This window comes from Muntiacus reevesi, chromosome 5 (assembly GCF_963930625.1).
Source record: "Muntiacus reevesi chromosome 5, mMunRee1.1, whole genome shotgun sequence".
Taxonomy (NCBI): Eukaryota; Metazoa; Chordata; class Mammalia; order Artiodactyla; family Cervidae; genus Muntiacus; species Muntiacus reevesi.
Window position 1 is genome coordinate 76731501 of NC_089253.1, and position 22914 is coordinate 76754414.

Consider the following 22914-nt stretch of genomic DNA (forward strand, 5'->3'; position numbering starts at 1 on the left):
CAGTTAATTGAGATATTTATAATGTGGAACTCAGACTTAAATTAATGCAGATTTTTTTTTGGTTCCTTCCATGAAATGGATGCAAGACTACCCTTAAGAGTTTAATTAAAAAAAAACTTCATTGTACAAATTGTGTTACCTGTTATTTTTTCCGTCAGTGATAGATGTTTTTATCTTCTATCACAGTAGAGATAGTAATGTGGTTATTTAACACAGACTTTCTTAGAAAGAGCTTTGGGTTAAGATTCACAAATCTGGGAGATCTGGAGAGATCTGGGAGATCCCAGACTGCCACACTATATAAATTATGTCTAAAATTCTGTGCAAAATCTAGATGCTGTCACCACTGATCAAAAGAGTCACATTAAAGTTTCAAAAGGAAATGGCAACCTACTGCAGTATTCTTGCCTGAAGAATTCCATGGATGAACTACAGTTCATGGGGTCACAAAGAGTTGGATATGACTGAGTGACTAACACACATAGTTTGAGAATACCATAATACTGAAATGTTAAGTATAAATAAAGCTTGGCAAATTAGCTAATTCCAGATTAAGATTAATATTCTTTATCTCAATATATTAGGTCCAAGAATCCAATCTTCATGTTTTTAAGAAAAAAAATTTCCAATTTGTACTGACTAGGTAACATGTTTGTAATTAGGCAAATGAAAAAGATTTAATTTCATAATCAGATGAGAGGTGTGACCACTAATGAACAAGCTAATACAGTTTCAATGGGAGGTGGCCAAATATCTGTGTTGAATTGCTATAACTTAATGAAATTTTAGTGATTTGGTAACAAAGTTCTGAATCTTAGTATAGAACCTCTCCATATCTGATGGTTTATTTCTCCAAAATGGTAAATCTAGATATGGGAGAAGTTTATAGGAGATGCAACTAAATAAGAATTGGCATGCTTGTTTTTTGATATGTAGCTAAATTTAACATTTTTCATCAGTTATGTCATCATGCATCTTACATATATCGTGATATCCTGAGATAAACATTTCCTCATTACACCAATAAATCTTTTTAACTCATATGTACTTAAGCACACACATATATGTGTATACACACACACATTCATATTTATATACATATCCGCTCCCTCGCACCTTATTCTTAACTCCATCTATATTCACATTCACTCTTCATTTCTCTTACCATGGGCAGGTCTTTTAGGATCTGTATTCCATCTCCTGGACCCATATGTGCTATGTGGTTAAAATTAGTTGGGTTAGAAATTAATTTATTTCTCATTTCTGGATCTCGTAACATCTCCCTGTAAGAAAAAACACCTGTTTCGACACTTTTGTTCCATGACCAATCTAGATAATTTTAGAGAAAAGTATATTCAATTTTTTTCATAAAAATAAACTGTGAAATCATGTTAATAAGGACAGAATTAAAATAATAGAATATACAAAATAAAATTTTAACTTAGAAGATTTTGTTTTAATTTAAAAGATCTTATGCTTTTTGGTGGGAAAACAGAGTTAATATTTAAATATGAAACAAGTTCTTACTCTACAGATAATTCTGAATATTTTATAGATGTCCTTTTAAATAATTGCTAATATATTAGAAATGTTTTTGTGTGTAACTGGACATACTACAAGGCTACTTCTCATGAAGAGAACAGTTAATCTGCATAGATATGTTTTATGTTTTTTATAAAGGCCCACATTCTAAAACTTGTAACTATTATATATACATAGAGAAATGAATCAAAATATGGGACTTTAATCTAGTACATACTCACAATTTGGAGAGTATTAATTAAAATTACACTGAGACATACATTCATTATTGCAGTTTTTAAAATCATAGAGAATGAGTGACAGATTTTCAGAGATCAAATTTTCCTTCCAAATCAAATACAGTATTAATACCAAATAGTCCTTCTGATGCTACAAGTATCTTTGGATGAGTGCAAATTAAATATCTACCTCCTCTGTTGCATTCTTTCCTCTTCTGGAACTCTGAAAGAGTAACGTCTCTTATTGTTAATATTTCTAACCATTTGTTTTCGACTATTATCTGAAGTTTCAGGAACTACCAGTTCATCCCCTTCTGTTAAAAAAGAAACAAAAGATAGCAAAGAACAATGATGTTCTTTCAAGTGCTAAAATGCATTTTAGTCATTAATCTCCAAGATGGTACAAATGTCAATCAATACAAGTATATGCAATTCTGATTTAAAAGTTGTGTGCTGATAGTCAGAGTAAATAAGTAATAATTTTCAACAGAATATATTTAAACAAATATACGCTGAAATCGAACATAGCTTACAAAGTATATTTTCACTTTTACTTGATTATAAACATAAAATGGTACAATTTTACTAGGAGGGAAAAAAGAGAAATGTAGCTGCCTTGGTGTCCTGTCACCTTGGTTACCCATCCCCAATATCTCTATACCAACTTCTCCCTCTGTCCAAGTATTCATTTCAATGGCTTAAGATGTTAAAAAGTTCTTATTGTTTACCTGCACAGCAATCAGGCATAAACTGTGAATTATTCACAGAAATGATACCAATTAAACGTTTCTTGCATTGCAGGCGGTTTCTTTACCATCTGAGACATTAGGAAAGCCCATTACATATACTAAAACATTTTCTTTGAAGTTCCAATTTACAAGATGTGGAATAAAGGAAAGGAATTGTGTTTCCTATATATTAGTTTCTTTATACTAGTATATATACTAGTTTTCCTATATACTAGTTTCTTTACTAAAGGTAAGAATCTTATTCCTATTCCTACTCTCCTGATCTTGGGGGGATACATAATCGCATACACCTAGTCATCTAATGCCCATATCTTTCAGTTTTAATACCTAGAAGTAAACAAAACTCTCAGCCATGGATGCTGGAATATGGTGAACATACTCTAAAATAGACAACTGTATCCATACAACATGAGGACTATGATTCTCTAAATAAGATAAGGAAAAAGAGAAAAGCCAATCTTTAGAGAAGCTTTTAACAGCCAGAAAGCTAAAATGAGAAAAAGGAAATGGGAAGAAGCCAAGCCAAAGAAGATGACTAGCAAAAGAGCAACAATCTCCTTGTAGCAAAATAAATAACTTAGTCAGATTGCTTTCCTAAAAAGTTAAAAAGACAATTTTTAAAAAATAGATGAGAATTTGAGAATTATGAGGGTAAAGCAGATGTTGGTGAGTAACAGTGGCAATGGGAGATTTTGGACAGCCAGAGGGGTGCAAAAGCACTCTGAGCTCTTGAGAGATGAAACAGAAATAGATAAAATAGAGAGAAGACAAGAAAGAAACACAATCTCCAGAAAATAGGATTTCCTTTCCTTTTCAAAGGACAAACACTACTATGCTGTCGGGTTTTCCTTCTCCAATCTCTACCTTTACCCCTGGCCTAGAGTAGAAAGATGAAGCATAAAAAAAGATAAAATGGAAAAGGTTTTATTCTGTAGACACAAACTGGATAATGGACACAATTTAAGATTATCACGGTTACATACAGTGAGCTCAGTCAAGTCCGACTTTTTGCGACCCCATGGACACCAGGCTCCTCCGTCCATGGGATTTTCTAGGCAAGAGTACTGGAGTGGCTTGCCATTTCCTTCTCCAACAGTGAGAACAGGGTAGATTTAATCTTACACAAATATTTAGAGTTCCTCTAAGAAACAGAGGGCTTCCCAGGTGGTGGTAGTGGTAAAGAACCCGCCTGCCAATGTTGGAGACAAAAGAGACTCAAGTTCAACCCCTGGGTTGAGAAGATTGCCTAGAGAAGGAAATGGTAATCCACTCCAGTATTCTTGCCTGGAGAATTCCATGGACAGAGGAGCCTGGCGGGCTATAGTCCATGGGGTAGCAAAGAGTTGGACATGACTGAGTGAGTAAGAAACAGATACAAAATTTAAGTATCGAGTCTTGGAGGGAGGGGCTGTAAAGCACAAGTTCAGGGTGAATCCATCACTGAGCAGGACTCATTTCTAATACCTGAATGTCCTTTCTCAAGTCAAACTGAATATCCTCTTAGCATAGGACTTCTCCTACAGTCACTTGTCTGTGTACCAAGAAGCCTTCAGTGCCAGGAAGATGTACCAGAGCACCAAATCTGAAGCTAAGCATTTGTGTGTATGCTAGTACTAAAAACAAAGAAGCAAAACAGAAACAACAAACTTTTGATGGTTTTTTGTTGTTGTTGTTAGACGATACAAATTTATTGGAAGAGTATGGGGGGAAGAAAGAAAGGCATAAAGAATATAATCAATCCCAACTACCCAGAGATATTAGCTAAGTATAAACATTTTAATGTGTTTTCTTTTTTTTTTTTTTTTTTTTTAATGTGTTTTCTTAATGGCAATGTTTTTCTTATATTTAAGTCAATTTTAATTATTATTTTTCAGTACATAATGTACCATTAATGACATCTGCATTAACTAGATCTACCACAAATTTATGATACCTCTGTTATGGAGAAATTTGTTGCTAAGACATGAGAATATTATATAGAAGATAGAATTATAATAATCTTTGTTAAAAATACGATTTTAACTGTTCACAACTTGTTTATTTAATGAGATGTGTGCAGTCTCCCTGGCTAGGACTCACTTCACTACTTTGGACACGGCCCTCACCCTGTCCGGGGCACTCAGGAGCCCGTTCCCTCTTCTGACTCTGGGCCCGCCAGTGACTTTCCTCTTGTCCCTGCTTCTTCTGCTGCCCACGTTGTCATCAGCACTTCAAAAGTTTTAAGCCCTATGCACTGGCAGAAGATGTACTCCAAAAGTCCCGAATCACTACTGTGGGTGAGTTCTCACAATTTTAGCGCTACCAATTTTGGTTAGGTTCTACAGTATTAAAAGTACAGAAGAGACATTCAGTTATACTTTTTCTATTAACCTCAGTAATCCACAGAAAAATAACGAGGTAGGTCAGAAATAAATATTTGGCTTATACAGTTATGTGAGCCCGAACAGAATGACATTTTGTCAGGTAGTTTATCCCAATATACTGAGAGTACGACAGTGGTCAACTGCATAGACCCTAGAGTAAGGGACACCTGAGTTTGAGTGGTTCTGCCACTTACTGTTTTGGCAGTCAGCTTAGCGAGAATGTTTCTATGAAGCTCTCCTATTAATGTGTATTTTCTTACCTGCCATTTTATTTTTGAAATATATCAATCTAATCGTCTCCAAGCCTAAAAGATTTAATGATCCTTCACTGTTTAAGGGGCGAACCTAAAATAAGAAAAAATAAAATTAATATTTTAACAGAGTTCAAAAATTAAATCATAAAATTTTGACATACTTAAAAAGCACACACTCTTAAGACCTTTATCTTTCCTCTTCAAAATACAGCCTGCTCAGAAAATCAACAAAAAATTAAAATTAATTCTAACTAGAAAGGTATAAAATTATCTAATTTTTAACGATAATATTTTAAAGAAAGAGAAATCTTAGCAAAAAAAAAAAGTGAAATATATTTAAACCCTAAATCTAACTTTTAAAGCCATCAGCAAGCAGATGATGATACTAAGATATTAATACAAATACTTTAGGAGTCTTATTTGAACTAAGTATACACACAGGACAGAGATAAAACTGTACATCTGTGAGGAAAGGAAGGTCTGTCACTAAATGGTGATGGAGCAATGGGCATCTTCATGGAACAAATGAAACTGAATCCTTACTTTACACATTACACAAAAAGTCAGTTCCAAATGGATTACACATAAAGGTAGAAGGCGAAACTTTTGAAAGGAAATAAAGATCTTATCTTTAAGACCTGGAGGTAGGAAAGAGTTTCTTAAGGGAAAAAAAAAAAAACCCATGAACAATAAGAATGATATATTTAACTACATTAAAATTTATAACAATGAATTTCCAGCAATAATAATAAATGTTCACAAAATACACCATGAAAATTGATAGGTCACAAACAGGAAAAAGATTCACCACACCTGTCACTAACCCAGTATCTACAGTATATGAATAACTTCAATAAATCAATTTTTAAAAATGATCAACTAAACAGAAATAGGGATAAAAAACATGACCAGGCATTTCACAGAGGAGGAAATATGAACGATGAAGAAACATGAAAGATTATCAACAGCATAGCTAACAGAGGACATACAAATTAACACTTCATGAGGTAGCACTTGATAAGCACAAATAAATTAGTTACAAAACTTTGAATTCTGACAATGGCATGGGTCATTACAAAGTCATATACAGATGGCAGGAGTGTCAACTGGCACAGTTACTTTGGAAAAAACTGTCACTATCTTGTAAACTGAACACCTGCATTCTCTGTGTTCCATCAATTTTGTTCCTTGGCATATGACTTAAAAGAAACTCCTGCACATACACACCTGAAGACATATGATGCAATGTTCACAATAGCAAAAAGCTGGGAAATAACTCACATGTCTGCTAATCAGAAGAATATATAGTGATCTATTCACCCAAGAGACTATTTTATAGCAGTGAAGAGCAATGAAAAAAAATATAGTACAGTGTATCATGGATGAATCTTAGAAACACAGTAAGTACATGAAAAGGTGAGGCAAAAGATGATACACAACATTTCATTATTACCTCAAACACAAGGAAAACTGAACAATATATTGCCTAGAAATATTTAAATATACAAAAACTTTGTATTTTAAGAACAGCAAGGGAATGATGAACACAACATTCAGGGTAAAAAATACACAGGTAGATTCAGTGATATTTTGGTAATATTCTGGCTCTTAAGTTAGGAGGTTAGTTCATAAGATATCAGTTTATTATTATGCTTCCTTTGTACATATTTCATATTTCACATGGTAAAAATAAAAGGGAAAATTAATTGCAACCAGTCCAAATTTACAAAATCAAGGATCATATTTAGTTGTTTTATAAAATGTGGCAGTATTTACAAGAGTTTTTTCCACTGTTAAGGTTTAAAATTGGGGCAGATTTTGAAATAAGATCTTGGTTACTTTCTTTTACCTATCCCTCTAAACCCTGCCCCTCAACTAATGACCCATGCTACATATATCAAACTATCTTTCTTCACTTTTTGCAAAATAGACATTCTATAGTGATAAAAATTTATATCATCATGGGGGAATGTTAAAGGAAAATATTATAGTTTATTAGGAATATGTGAAACCTTTATTAACAGAGCTTTGGATCTAATTTTAATCACTTTTCTAGCCCATGAAGTTTGTCCTCACAGGATTAAAACTGCATACCATTATGTGAAAAACAGTAAAATTACAAATGAAATGTTCCTTCAGAGTTCCTTGAAGTGAAAGGTAACACTGGCATTTTAAGTTACAGAATATATTATGGTTGTTCATCATGATAATAATCATACTTTATATAGTGAAACTAAATGCAAAAAAAATAATATGGTGCAGAGCTACCTATAAAATTAACCAGCTTGAGTTTTCTTTTTTCTTTTTACTCTTAGCAAAGTCCCAAATTCCCACTTATATTATTACATATGACAGAAAATGCTAAATTAGTGAAAAATAGCTAAATGGTCATATAGTGTTTCACTTATACTCATTTGTTCACTTAGCCCATATGTTTCTTTTTTTTTCTGGCCACACCACAAGGCATGCGGGATCTTAGTTCCCTGACCAGGGACTGAATCCATGCCCGCTGCAGTGGAAGTGTGTAGTCTTAACCACTGGGCTGCAAGGAGGCCCAGGCCATATTTTAATGTTAAATTACCTTTTTAAGTGGGAGAGTCTGAATCCATTCCATGGAGTTCACATCAAAGATGTCAACTGCATTTTCACTGTACACTGAGAGATATGGTGCATTGTAACCTGAGAGACAGGAGGGAGAGAACAGTAGGCTGGTTACCTGTTACTGTTAAATGCAAAACATTCTGAAAGATCAATGCTAAGGAACTGTAGAGTGGAATCCCACCAAATTCTAGTATCAATACGGATTAGCCACATCAAAACATTTTTGAAGTAAAAACCCCATCAATCATAAATGAAGAGGTTTAATGGCCATAATACAGAAGGAGTCTGTTAAGACCAGGGATATAATATTCCCTTGCCCAATACTAGTTCTATAAAGGAATATCATTACATTTAAAATAACTGACTCCTAAAGTAGTTAAGCTCTTGACAGTGAAACAAAGCTACAAAGCAGAGAAATCTTAAGAATTAGGTTCACATTTATGAATGCCTGATAAAGCATCTGGCACAAAAAATGCTCAACATGTACTTATGGATGAACTGAACATTAATAAATGGTGACACAAACAAAGGTTAAATGATTACCCAGGCTAAGATCACGAATTTTTGGCAGAGCTATTAATAAAAGCCAGATATTCCAGTTCTTATCCTAATTCCAATTCATACAACACTGTGAATTATTTTCTGACCAGGATTCGTTCTAAACATGATACCATAGAAAAGAGTATAAATTTCAGAAGAAACAAAACATTAAGAATAGTTAAGTCTGGCTAGGTGGGAGTACAAGTATTTTTCTTTTTATCTAGATTTCCTAATTTCTCTGTAGTAACATATGTGGCTTTCCTACATTGTCTTACACTGAACTTTTAAGCTTGACAGTCCTCATACCCACCATTCCTCCTATCTTGCTGCAGTGGAAAAGAATTCCCATCCTGCTCCATATCCTTCTTCCTGTGTTCTGACTTCTAGCCTCTTTGGCCTTCTTGGGAACCTTACTCTGTTTCTTATATTTAGCGCAAGGTCAACCTTTTCCTGGCTCCCTAGCGGCTAGTTCTCTTCAGCATTTAAACATGCTCCAAGTATCTTCTACTAAAAACAAAACCTGCTGGGTTAGATACTCCTCCTGTGTGCCTCTACAGAACTCTGTACTTCGGCTACCAGAGCACTTACACCTTACTGCAACTTGTTCTGTCAGGAATCCCTTCTACCGCATTCTATGCTCTGTGAGAGTGAGATTGTCTATTTTGCTCACCGTTATATCTCTTTCAGTAAAATAACACATAATACGTATTTGATAATTTATCAATATCTTAATGTTCCTTGAAAGAGTGCAATATGCAGTTCGAAGTATCTACCTACCTAGATAAAAATGTAAAACTGAATAACACTTCTCAAATGCTACACTTTACCTTTACATAAGCGATTAAATAATTCACTTGGCACCACTTCTCTAGGATAAGTTTTATGAGCTGTTAATCTTCACAAGCACTGTATCTGGGGGGATACATGAACATACTCCTTAGGGTTATTTCAAAATAAAAGCACGCTGCTGCTGCTGCTGTGTCGCTTCAGTCGTGTCCGACTCTGTGCGGCCCCATAGACGGCAGCCCACCAGGCTCCCCCGTCCCTGGAATTCTCCAGGCAAGAACACTGGAGTGGGCTGCCATTTCCTTCTCCAATGCATGAAAGTGAAAAGTGAAAGTGAAGTTGTTCAGTCGTGTCCGACTCTTTGCGACCCCATGGGCTGCAGCCTACCAGGCTCCTCCATCCATGGGATTTTCCAGGCAAGAGTACTGGAGTGGTTTGTGTATTGCCTTCCCCGAAATAAAAGCATATCTGTTATTAAAAATCTATCGAAGTAAAATATTCTGTAAGACAATTAGCTTTAATTATGTTCCTGTTAATGTTGACTCCACTGGCCTAGGTAAGGTTTAACTAGGTATGGTTAACTTAACCATACCTTAATGAGGTTAACTAGGTATGGTTATTTTCCGTACCAACATAATTAATGCCTATGAAAAACCTCAGAGATGACTTAAAAAAACCCTGTTAATAATAATGAATATACTTAGGAGATGAAGTAGAAGGAAAAGGAAAGAGACAGCAAGGTAAGACAGCCAAAAGCAAGACTTACAACAAGATGAAGGATTCGCTGGCCACATCAGCTCCTGCTGTCTGGATCTTCGGCCCTGGCAGTCAGTGTATATTCCAATGCTGTTAAAACACAGCAGGTATTCTTTACTGGAGATCTCAACCGCACAGATGGCATCCATTGGTTGATGTGCAATAAATGAGAGTGTATGGTCATTTGAATGGAGCATACTGTATGGACTTCCTTCTCCATTCAGGGGGTATCTTAGAAATCCAGATTGGAATCCCACACAGAGTTGCTCACTGAAGATTGCCATCCACTGGACATTGTATGGGACTTGAATTTCCTTAAATTTTCTGTGACGCGTCTTGCTCTGAAATAGTTCATAACAGAGGACCTGCCTTTTCATAGCCACGCACAAGCATGTAAGAGCTCCATGACGCACTTTTCCAGAAGTTATCGTTTGACAGCCTTTAGTTTCTGCCAGCTTATAAAAATCAGTCTCTCGCCCATCCAGAGCTGACATAGGAAAAAGTCGGACGTGTCGATTTCGTCCTGAGATCACAGCAACAAGTTGATCATTTGGAATGAGTTCAATCTGATGAATCTTCTTATTGTCACCAACTCTAATAATTTCTATGCAAAGAAAGAATAATGAATCAACTGCAAAATAATGTTTTGTGTATTAATCATATCTCAATTATACTCAAAGGAATATGTTAACTTATAATAAAGACAGACATACATACACAGAAAAACTAAGATATCAGAAACCATATGGAGAAAGAGGAAGATAATTGCACTCACTGGAAGATAATTTAATCTACCTACAGTAAGGTATTAAATTTAGCACTGAGATTTCTGGCAGCCATGGCAAAGAGTTTCTATGTGATAAAACATGTCAGATCTTTAAGAAAAATCTTTTCACTCTCACTAAATTCTAGTAAAGTTTTACCATGGGGTTACTACTTTTAAAAACTGACTCACGTTTCTCTAAAGGTATTTCTTTGGGTAACAAATTAACAATCCCTATCAAGTTACCAATGGTATTCTTCACAGAACTAGGACAAATAATTTCACAATTTGTATGGAAATACAAAAAACCTCGAATAGCCAAAGCAATCTTGAGAAAGATGAATGGAACTGGAGGAATCAACCTGCCTGACTTCAGGCTCTACTACAAAGCCACAGTCATCAAGACAGTATGGTACTGGCACAAAGACAGAAATATAGATCAATGGAACAAAATAGAAAGCCCAGAGATAAATCCACATACCTATGGACACCTTATCTTCAACAAGGAGGCAAGAATATACAATGGAAAAAAGACAACCTCTTAAACAAGTGGTGCTGGGAAAACTGGTCAACCACTTGTAAAAGAATGAAACTAGAACACTCTCTAACACCATGCACAAAAATAAACTCAAAATGGATTAAAGATCTAAATGTAAGACCAGAAACTATAAAACTCCTAGAGGAGAACATAGGCAAAACACTCTCCGACATAAATCACACCAAGATCCTCTATGACCCACCTCCCAGAATATTGAAAATAAAAGCAAAAATAAACAAATGGGACCTAATGAAACTTAAAAGCTTTTGCACAACAAAGGAAACTATAAGCAAGGTGAAAAGACAGCCTTCAGATTGGGAGAAAATAATAGCAAATGAAGCAACAGACAAAGGATTAATCTCAAAAATATACAAGCAACTCCTGAAGCTCAATTTCAGAAAAATAAATGACCTAATCAAAAAATGGGCCAAAGATCTAAACAGACATTTCTCCAAAGACATACAGATGGCTAACAAACACCTGAAAAGATGCTCAACATCACTCATTATCAGAGAAATGCAAATCAAAACCTCAATGAGGTACCATTACACGCCAGTCAGAATGGCTGCTATCCAAAAGTCTACAAGCAATAAATGCTGGAGAGGGTGTGGAGAAAAGGGAACCCTCTTACACTGTTGGTGGGAATGCAAACTAGTACAGCCACTATGGAGAACAGTGTGGAGATTTCTTAAAAAAACTGGAAATAGAACTGCCATATGACCCAGCAATCCCACTCCTGGGCATACACACCGAGGAAACCAGATCTGAAAGAGACACGTGCACCCCAATGTTTATCGCAGCACTGTTTATAATAGCCAGGACATGGAAGCAACCTAGATGCCCATCAGCAGACGAATGGATAAGAAAGCTGTGGTACATATATACACAATGGAATATTACTCAGCCATTAAAAAGAATTCATCTGAATCAGTTCTAGTGAGATGGATGGAACTGGAGCCCATTATACAGAGTGAAGTAAGCCAGAAAGATAAAGACCAATACAGTACACTAATGCATATATATGGAATTTAAAAAGATGGTAATGATAACCCTATATGCAAAACAGAGAAAGAGACACAGATGTACAGAACAGACTTTGGGACTCTGTGGGAGAAGGTGAGGGTGGGATGTTCTGAGAGAACAGCATCAAAACAAGTATACTATCAAGGGTGAAACAGATCACCAGCCCAGGTTGGATGCATGAGACAAGTGCTCAGGGCTGGTGCACTGGGAAGACCCAGAGGGATGGGATGGGGAGGGAGGTGGGAGGGGGGTTCAGGATGGGGAACACATGTAAATCCATGGCTGATTCATGTCAATGTATGGCAAAAACCACTACAATATTGTAAAGTAATCAGCCTCCAACTAATAAAAATAAATGGAAAAAAAATAATAAAATAAAATAAAATAAATTAAAAAAAAGACTTAATTTAGAAGCATCCAAGAACGCTAAATTAAATGGGTTCCTTTTTTATTTCACGTAGTATTTTAATTTCTCTCTAGAAAAAAGTCTTTGTATTAACTTGTGGAATAAAAGAACTCAACAACAAACACATTTTAATGACTGCTACTGCTTCTAGTACCATTAGAACAATGGAAAAATCAAGTTGTGTTTTTCTTTCATGTACTCGCTTTAGAAATGCAGTCTGAGTTTATACAGCAGAACTGTTAAACAAAATGACACAAGAAAGAAAATATACATGGACATTTTGAAACTCAAGAGGATTATAGAAATTTAAAAAATTATCTTTTGATTTATAAATGTATCAGATTAGGTCTGGAAAATTTCAATTACAGAATAAATAAGAACAAAGAACAAAGAACAAAGCCTGTTCATTTTAGAGTTTAAAATCTATAGTTTATAATTTTCTATCAATAATATTTTCTCCACAATATTTCCTCTTACCATCTTTGGTGACATGCACAACAAATAACCCTTCTTCATTCCCCAAAGCTATTCTTTCATGATCTATACAAGACATAAATATGAAATATTTTTATTAGGTGAAAACCTATATAAAACTCACAGTATAAAACAGATAAAGAAATATGGTATAAAAAACTGAAATAAAAATAATTAAAATATAGCAATAATTTACATGATTAAATTTCCTTTCAGATTACGGTAGTAAATATTATCTCATGTCTTTTTTAATAGAACAATCACTAGAAGATAATTTCTATCAATGCTTACCAGTGCAATAAAGAAATGTTTATTCAATAAAAGGTGAAAAAAACCTCTAGTTTGTCAGCACCCTGGATCCAGTTCCATTTTTCATTCGAAGAGGGAAAAATTGTGAAAGGCATTTGAACTCTACTCATCAAACTTTTCATTATTTAATAGAAAGTAACAAGAGTTGGCAGTATACATAAGAAGATGGCAAAAATTTAAACTTTCAGACATAGAAGCTGCCATTTTTGAAGGTATTTTATATATGGACAGTCTGTTACAAATTCCATCTTACTTAAACTTTGCAATAACCTTTGCAAAGTAATTAGTACCTATATTTTACCTAGGAAACTTATGCTTTATAAAACAGCTTACGCATTAAGAAGCAACTTTTTCTAAGTCATGCAAGGAGAAAATAGATTTGGTAGTAGGTTGATCTTAGCACTGTTGCTTTTTTAGAGGAAAACACATTAGAAAAGTTTATTCATTCTTGTTTACTGAGAAATAAAGCTTTAATATGGTCTCATTCAGTCAATAAACATTTATTGAGCATCTGTGATATAACACATACTATGTCAGACATCAGGGATTCCTAATGAAAGCCAATCCCTGCTGACAAGGTATAAACAATTTTAACAAGATAAATGTTATAAATCCATACCTATGATTGCAGCTGCCTGGGTTGTTTTAATGAGGGGCAGAGTGCTGTCATAAGCCTCTTTGGGAACATAGACTGAGCGGTCTCTGAATTTGTTTTTCTTCAAAATCTTGTGCAATTCACTCAGTACTCCCACCCACTTACTCTTCTCATTTTCACTATCAGCTAGCATCAGGATGGAACATTTGTTACTAGATGCTGAGAGTTGGGAAGCTGTGACCTAGAACAATTTAATCAAAATTCATGATATTAGAAACATCTTGACCTCTTTTAAGCCAGCCATCTTTTAAGCCACTTTTATGCTTATGCTAGTTTGCTTTGCATTAGCCAGCAAATGAGCATTCACTAAGTGATACCTTTAATAGAGTTTAGTTATTCATAATGTTAGTGTCATTTGCATTTTCTTTGCTACAGAGTGCTAGAATACATCACAAAAAACTCATTATACATAGTCATTTAACAACAGCCACTGACATTTATTGAGTAATAACTGAGCACTAGACACTGATCAAAGCACTTTATAAGTATTAACTCATTTAACTCTATTAACATCTTTCTTCAGGCAAAAATACTGAAGTGGGTGGCCATTTCGTACTCCAGGGGATCTTCCCGACTCAGGGATTGAACCCACATCTCCTGAATTGGCAGGTAAATTCTTTACCACTGTGCCACCTGGGAAGTCCATCAACATCTTTACAAGATAGGTATTGTTACCATATTTTGATTTTATATATGGAAAAATCGTGATGCAGAGAAATTAATTTCTCCGAGGGCACACAGCTAGACTGAAATCCTCATAAGCACTACACAATACTGATTTTCAACTCATTTAAAAAAAGTGAAAAATGCTCAGAAATACTTAGATTCTGTTACTTCATAACAATAACTTAGAGAAGACCACTTGAACTAATATTTAAATGAAGGTTTATCACTATACAATGACACTATAATCAGAATACTTAATTTATGTATATATGGATCCTTTACTAAAAGTAATTTAAGCAACAGAGACAATAAAATCCCACAATTAGAATCAGGTAAGATAAGTGCGCCTCTGTAGGTTCCCTCGGTAGCTGGAGAAAGAACAGTTTTCGGTCTGGGAACTGACAGACTAGCTATGGTCTTAGATAAAAGATACATACTTGTACTAAGCATACAGGCACAGAATATAGTCCTTTTTATAAAAACCTCCATTATCTTAACTCATCAGTTTGAGACTGCACTGTGTTAGACAGCCTCCAAAGAGGTCTACCAACAATTTTTCCTATGATTTTCACTCTTCTTATCTAAAAATGTAGCCTATTTCCCCTTCTCTTACGTCTGGGGTGACCTCATGACTTGCTTTGGCCAACAGACTGTAGAAGCGTTATTGTGCCTGTTTTGAGCCTAGTCCTTAAAAGGCCTGGCAGCTGCTTCTCCTCTCTTGGAAGCCAGTCATGGAGAACTCAGCCAGACTAGTGAATGATTAGAGACCACATGGACAGAGTCCAAAGAGAGCTGAGGTGGCCCAGAGACCAGCCAAGTACCAGGGCTAACAGCCAGAACCAAGGCCTCAGATGTGAAAGTAAGGTCGTTTTGGCTATTTCAGCCCCAAATGAGCTGAATGCAGCCATATGAGTGACTCTCCAGTCAACACCAGAAGAACTGACCCACAGACGGTGAAAAATAAATAAGCCAGTAAGTTTTGGAGTGGTTATTACAGAGCAATAGAACTGAAACATTCTAACTTGTAAACAAGATCTTAAAGAAACTTTGATTTTTTTAAAAAATTGAGAAATCTCACACTTTTCAATTCTTGCAGTAGTACTTCTCTGAAAGTTGAATTATGACTCAAAAATATTATCTAAGATGAAACCTATTTTAGAAACCATATATTCAAGCTTTCTATTGGTCTTTTACTAATTCAGTGTTTACTTTGCACAAATTGTCTGTAAGATTTGGTTATATTCCAAGTGAGTTTGTGATCTATAGAGAGAGGAAAAACATTTAGTTTTTAAAAGCAAATAATAATGTAGGACAAAACCCACTGAAAAAAAAATTTTAAAAAAAGCAAATAATTCAGTGATCAAATTATAACACACAGACTTACTCTAAATATACAGGGTATATCTTTTCGACTTGCATGAATAACATCAGAAGCCAAGACTGAACTCACAGAAAATTCTTCATCCCTGAATGAAAAGTGAAACATTAAAAGTTAGCATATGCAGGTATATGTGTGTAGTTTTGGGTGTGCATCTAAATAACACATATGAAGCAATCCTCAAAATTTAATTGCACAGAACATCCAAACTGAATTTTTAAAATTTTTGAATTTTCTCTTTTTGTAACTGATAGTGCCAAAAGTAATTTATCAGGTGTAATTTAACAGTACCATATTAAACAAGGGTTAGAAATCTTTTCTGGCTTACTCAGTGTCACAATGCCAGTAAGTACAGGACACGTGGATTTGTAACCTAGTAGGTCTCCAGGCTCTCCAGCAGACTGTCCCCTCTTTGCTCTGATAATACATGTCAAGTGGCCTCAACACAACTCATCTGACATTTTACTGTTCCTTAGGGAATTCTCAGACAGATACCTTCCACAATAATCCATTCCTTGTGATTTCCTTAATTTGGTAATTGGTACCATCATTCTCTTGGTCTTGAAGACTTGACATCTTAGTCTTATCTTTGATTCTTCTCCCTATCTTTCTATATTTGGTTCCTTAGCAGGTTCTGTCAAATTTTCCTTGCTAATATTTTAAAGTTTCTTGCATATAAAGAAATGTATTTCTTTCTATTTCACATGTATGGGGAAGATAACGTATTTGAGATGCTGGTATGAAATGCTTATGTGAGCCAGAACTGGAAATTCTAGTTTTGAGCACTGGTCTGGAGACATGTTTGGGAGTCGTCAAAGAGGAGGTGATGGTTGAAGCTCCAGAAGTAAATAAGATCACTGAGGGAGAATGCCTGGAGTCACAAGAAGGGGTTAAGTAGAAGAGGGAGTCTGAAAATGAGACCAGAAACATTGAAGAGATGTATTTAACTTAAATGTTCACTGCTTCATTTTATATTCCAAGAGCCTGTCTGATTTTGAGATTTTTATTTCCTTTCCTCACACTGAAATTATACTGAAGCCTTTGCTTTAGGTGATGATGTAGACATTATACATTAGAAGGTACCCCAGAAGCCTTTAACTGGTCCTTTGGTTTTCAAGCATTAACTTCTTTTCCCAGACCCCCAGACCCAATATGCACACACATGCACATCAACCTGTTCTATAACTCTACCATATTTCCTATTTGTAATTATGTTATGACTGCAGTATTAGTAAATGAGAAAATTACTGTGAAATTAGATTTAAATAAAAACATGGCAATATAATCAGAAGAAAAATCATACACTTTGTATTTCTGTGTTACAAAGACACAAACATTTTCATCTCTGAAAACTTACCTCATGTCAATCACTTGACTGACTACAACACTGGGCTGAGATGCCTTTCCTTCAGCAATATCGTACAGAAAGAGCTTGAAGTCACAAACTACAGCCAGTGCTCTTTGCCATCCTTTCTTCACTCCAGCTGGCTTAGGGATCTTAGGCAAACAAACAAGCAAAACAACCCGAACTAAAATGTCAATCAGAAGCCCTTTAATTACATAGGTAACTGCAGGGTGAAAACCTAAAGACAACATACACGTTTTAAGTCTGCCACTGTGGTTGGTAAAGTAGCAGATGGAACACATACATTATTAATAACATGAGCAAATGTGACAACACCCTCTTCAAACATGGAATGACATTTGATTTTGAAAAATTTTTAATGGTACCATTTTAATTTTCTCTAGTAATTCATTAAAATAACATTCATAGACTTCTAAGTTGCAGAAAAGCCAAATTTGGTAATAGGATGAGGGCAGTGTACACTTTAAATATTATTCAAGATTATAAGTAAGGTTACATCCTGACAATATTTCATACTTCATAAGCATATACCACCTCTCTGGCAAGACTGAGTGCTACAGACTCCTTTAAGGAGATTTAAATATCTGATCATTACGCGATAGGGACAGAACAGAAAATTTTGAGACACTTTGGAATTTATTCCAAGCCAGGTTTTTGCTTTCAAATCATTTCTCTGAATGAAATAAAACTGTTAGGTGAATTTTATTTGCCGAAATTTCGGTCAAGGACTATGTCTGTAAGGTGATTGACTTTTCTTTATTCATTAATAAACCTTAAAAGATTATCTAAATGCAACCTAACCATACTTACCCTGACATGCCCTTCATATGCCGTTCCTATTCCCTTCTGTGGATCTATACCCAGAGGACCTTTTGTCTGTTCAGGAGGAACTGGACAAGCAGTTGGAGCTTTGTTTACACAAGTTATGTGACATGAAAATCCACACACTTTAGGAGGGGAGAAAAGAAACAGTGTTCAAGAAAAATTCATTTTTACAAAGAGAACATTCACTGAGCACTCATTATAGGCAAAGTGCCATGTTAGATGAATGCTTATCTCTGGTTTTATTTTAAACTGTTTTTGTCATTTGGGGAGCTGATTTATTGGCTCATAGGTAAGACTTTCAGTGAGAAATAGTAAATACTTCTTTTCATTACTGTAATATTATTGCTCTGTGTTAACATTAGTGATCAAAATGAGAAGCAAATAAGTGGCAAAAAATCTAATTGAGAATAAAATGACTGTTTTAAACTGAATTCCTAAAAAAGCAGCTTCTGGAGTTCTAACTTCATCTCACTGCAGCTGGGTACTTTGAAATTTCTCTTGCAGGAATCACTGATGGACATTAAAGTACCTGACATCTCTGCAATATCTGGCAAATTTTACCAATCCCTCTCTTTGAAATTTAAATTGCTCAATGATTAAAAAGGTATTTAAATTTTAGGAGTTGTTGATATTATTATATATATTTAAACTATTACTAAGATAATAATAATAGTTAACTTTCTTGGGTGTTTTTAATTTTTTGTAATAATCTGCAATAATAAGAGAGGTACAATACCACCATTTACATATGACTTTGCCTGGGTCACAACTCATAAGTGACACTGCTGGAATTCAAACCCAGGCAGTCTGGCTCAGAGCCTGCATACATTACTACTAACAACAGCCAGGAGACCTCTTGATACTTACATGGTGAACCTGAGATAAATAAAAATAAATTCTCTTCCATTGAGACTTGGTTGGTTGGGAATTAAAGGTTAAAATATTTAAAAAGAACAAGCTTGTTTGGAGGGGTGACAGACTAAGAATATCTATTCAGAGAATTCCTACTCTAAGGGGGATCCTGGAGAAGATTTTGAAAGAATAAAAGTGGAACTGAAGCGATAGCATCACGGGAACACATACACACGGGGAAATGAACTGAATATCAAAATGGATAAAAAACCAACAAAGAAGGAAGAGGGCCTAGCATTAACTATCAAAAACTATCCATCTTCTGTAAGACAGCTCATTCACTTCTAAGTAGAGCATCTAACAAGTTATAATTTGTTTTACTAAGCAAAAAAATCTCACTTCCATCAGGTAATGGAAACAACAAAATTATTGCCTTATATTGGATCTAATTTCAACGAAGCAAGAAGGCTTAAAATGACAGGAATCTTGACAGGCTATAACCACATTATACAACATTTATGAAAGCCTAGGCATAGTCTAATGTGTCCCCACTGTTTTATAGTGTCTTTATAGTTTCAAAGAGTCTGAAGAAAGACAGGCCCAATTTCATGGCATGGGACCTGAGAAGGGAAGAGAGTTGGAAAGATTTCAAAAATTCCTACTAGAGAATTGCAAATGATTCTGATTCATAAAAAAATGACAAGGGACCCAAAGCCAAGTAGTTGCCCAGGATTCTTTTTGATGAACAGATTAAAAAAGTCACATTTATAAGTACTGGCTAAGTTTCACAATGAGACAAGGCTTAAAAACTGTACAAATTCTTCCTGTTGGACTTTAGATCCACCTTCCTAGTCAGTGACAGAGCTTATTCATTCTCAGATTATTTTGTTATCTTTATCTTTTACCTCACCTTAATTATGTTTCCCCAGGCTCGGTCCTCACACTTACTCACTTTTTTACTCTGTGTTTCCTTGGAAAACATTATTCATATTCATCACTTCACATATTCATAACTCTCAAATCTCTTATTTCTCATGCCTGCCCATTTTCCTTTGTTCTAAATCCAAGCATCTAAGAGACTATAATGCAATCTGGATCTTCTACATGAGTTGTGAGAACTAGTCCAACATAGAACACTGTATCCCCAGTGCCTAAAAGCACAGAGCAGGCACTCTGCAAGCATGTGATGGATGAATCAGTGAATGGTAGGGGAAAACCTCTGCTACTAACACTAGGAATAAAATATCTTTTGAGGCATTATAGCAGACAGTTAATATTTCTAAAAAGATACTGCATTGTTTACTTAATAGTGACTTCTCTAACAAACTAAGCAAGAGTAAAATTAAATGAATAGATTCGAGAATAACTTTCACCTATTTTGTCACATAGGTTTCCATTTGGGGGACCACAAGTTCACCTGAATAATGAAACAAAGGTGAATGCAACATAAATATGTCTCCCCTGGAACATGTTTCTAGGAACTATCTGTCTAGTTTCCAATATTCAACAGACTTTAGCAAGGTGCTCAGTTTATTATCCAAGGAAAAGCAAATGATTAAGTCAAATGAATAAACACTTATATACCTTTTAAAGAGAATAAAGCTTTCTGATTATAATTTAGGGAGTAAACGTTAGGACTGTAAAGTCACATTTTTTTACTGTTTAATTCTTACCTTCACAAGAACAGCCTTGTCTTATCAAACCCACCATCAAAGAGGTACACTGATGACACTTGGTAGGAGTGGTAAAAGATTTGACAAAAAACTGATGAGTCTTGCGCTGCAAAACAAATTGATAAAAACATACACATGGATCATTTAAAGGATTTCCATAATGTGAGCCTCTGTGAACACACCAGCTGCTATAAAGATTTCTAGTTAGAAATTAGAATGTTCTCTAATTTCTTTCTGTAATTAATACACTTCAAATATTTTTATTAGACAATATTGAGCTGGAGAATTCTAAAGATAAAGTAAGAAGTTAAATGATAATCAATTGCTCTTGAATGCCACTTAAAAAGTTATAAAATAAATTGTAGTATTTCTTTTCCCCCCCACAAATTTTGACTTCAGGGCTTTTGTAATTCCTCAGATTGCTCTTTGGCAATGAGTTGGGTAAAAGTTTCCATATTTATACCTATATAAAAAAAGAAATGGGTTTTTATACCTTTTTACTAAAGACAGAGTAATTTAAAACTCTTGTCCCTACTATAAATCACGTATTTGATTTTCTGGGACCAAGAACAAATATGTTTAACAAATGTTTCCTCCCTTGGAAGCAGGCAGCATCACACTTGAGCAGATAAAAATACGCATGTATTATTCCAGAGATAGACTGAAAACCCAGCATTTAAAGCAGTCATGAGTTCTGGTCCAACCTCAAACCAATCTATTTTAGAAGTTCCTTGGGACCTAGTTTCAAAGCAGCACTGGGATTTGACTTTATTCTAAGTAGAATACAGACTATCTTTCTACTGGCTTTATAATTCCTGTATGTTGCTGATCAAAAAAGTGTAGATATTGTGACAGTACTATCATCTCATTTAATGGAGACAAGGCCTCTAGGAAGATAGGTTATTTATTTCTTTATACAGATGAAGAAAGTGAGACTCAGAGAGATTAAGTAAGTTCCTGATGAATAGTTAGTTACTGGTAGAGTTAAAAGTCAAGCCCAGATCCGATTCTGCCATCTTTCAAAGTTTAACTATTCAAAAACATGTAAATGAAAAATAGGATCTTAAAAAAAAATCAGACTGCGTAAGACATAGTTAGGTCAACACTAGGAGCCTCCATGCCTGTGAAAAATACCTAATTTGTTAACATCACATCAATTTTTGCTCAACATTTCTCCTGTATACTGATTTTATTCTTAGTTTTTTGCACTTTTAGGAACTATTAGAGTAAATTTTCTAATGCTGATAACTTTTTCATTTGTTCAAAACGTATTAATGAAACAATTCAGTTTGTTACTAATTTGTTCTGTAGGCTTTTAGTACAGTGAAAGAAAAGTCAACTGCTCGAGGTAATTAACTCTGTCCCTTTTTCTTTTTCCAAAAGATAAGAAGACATGTTTGAAATGACAGTAATTAAAACAACTGTGCCAGTGACAAATTTAATAGCATTACTTCACACTATCCAAAAATTACTTAAAAAACACATTTATTATACACTTTTTCTCCAGAGATCTACTCAGAATATCATAATTTTAACTGAGCATGCAACAATAGGAAATATAAACAATGTTTTAGCAGAACATTAATTTTAAATGATCGAGTGGCAGGTGCTGGTTAAACTGTAGGACATAGACATTATTTATTACTAAAGATTAAAAGGCCCATGTTTCACTAATTCTAACTAAGGATGCTGCTGCTGCTAAGTCACTTCAGTTATGTCTGACTCTGTGCGACCCCATAGACGGAAGCCCACCAGGCTCCTCCGTCCCTGGAATTCTCCAGGCAAGAACACTGGAGTGGGCTGCCATTTCCTTCTCCAATGCATGAAAATGAAAAGTGAAAGGGAAGTCGCTCAGTCGTGTCCGACTCTTAGCGACCCCACGGACTTCAGCCTACCAGGCTCCTCCATCCATGGAATTTTCCAGGCAAGAGTACTGGAGTGGGCTGCCATCGCCTTCTCCACTAACTAAGGACAGTATAATATGAAACATGCACTCGTGCTAAGTTGCTTCAGTGGTGTCTGACTCTAGACGAGGGTCTATTCAGTCCTAAGTTCTAGACTACTTGGCTTCTGGATCTTTCTAAGATCCCCTTTCTTATCTTCTGGTCAATATCTGATTTTTAATACTTCCACAAAAGGTAGCAGGAGAAAGAGAAAAAAAAAAAGTCTAGTAAAAG

At 35.1% G+C, this 22914-nt stretch overlaps 1 protein-coding gene across 10 annotated transcripts in view; it reads right to left on the bottom strand.

The window, feature by feature from the left end:
- The window catches only part of CDC42BPA (CDC42 binding protein kinase alpha), a 292676-nt gene that overhangs the window by 14344 nt on the left and 255418 nt on the right, over positions 1 to 22914 (bottom strand). For all 10 annotated transcript variants that reach the window (XM_065935568.1, XM_065935565.1, XM_065935563.1 and 7 more), the window contains 11 exons: positions 20738 to 20843; positions 18198 to 18334; positions 17379 to 17518; positions 16028 to 16109; positions 13942 to 14158; positions 13017 to 13079; positions 9820 to 10413; positions 7708 to 7805; positions 5133 to 5217; positions 1951 to 2074; positions 1166 to 1283 (listed from right to left, as the gene is read on the bottom strand). In XM_065935568.1, the coding sequence (XP_065791640.1) occupies positions 1166 to 1283; positions 1951 to 2074; positions 5133 to 5217; positions 7708 to 7805; positions 9820 to 10413; positions 13017 to 13079; positions 13942 to 14158; positions 16028 to 16109; positions 17379 to 17518; positions 18198 to 18334; positions 20738 to 20843 (1764 nt within the window). The remainder of the gene's footprint in view (positions 1 to 1165; positions 1284 to 1950; positions 2075 to 5132; positions 5218 to 7707; positions 7806 to 9819; positions 10414 to 13016; positions 13080 to 13941; positions 14159 to 16027; positions 16110 to 17378; positions 17519 to 18197; positions 18335 to 20737; positions 20844 to 22914) is intronic.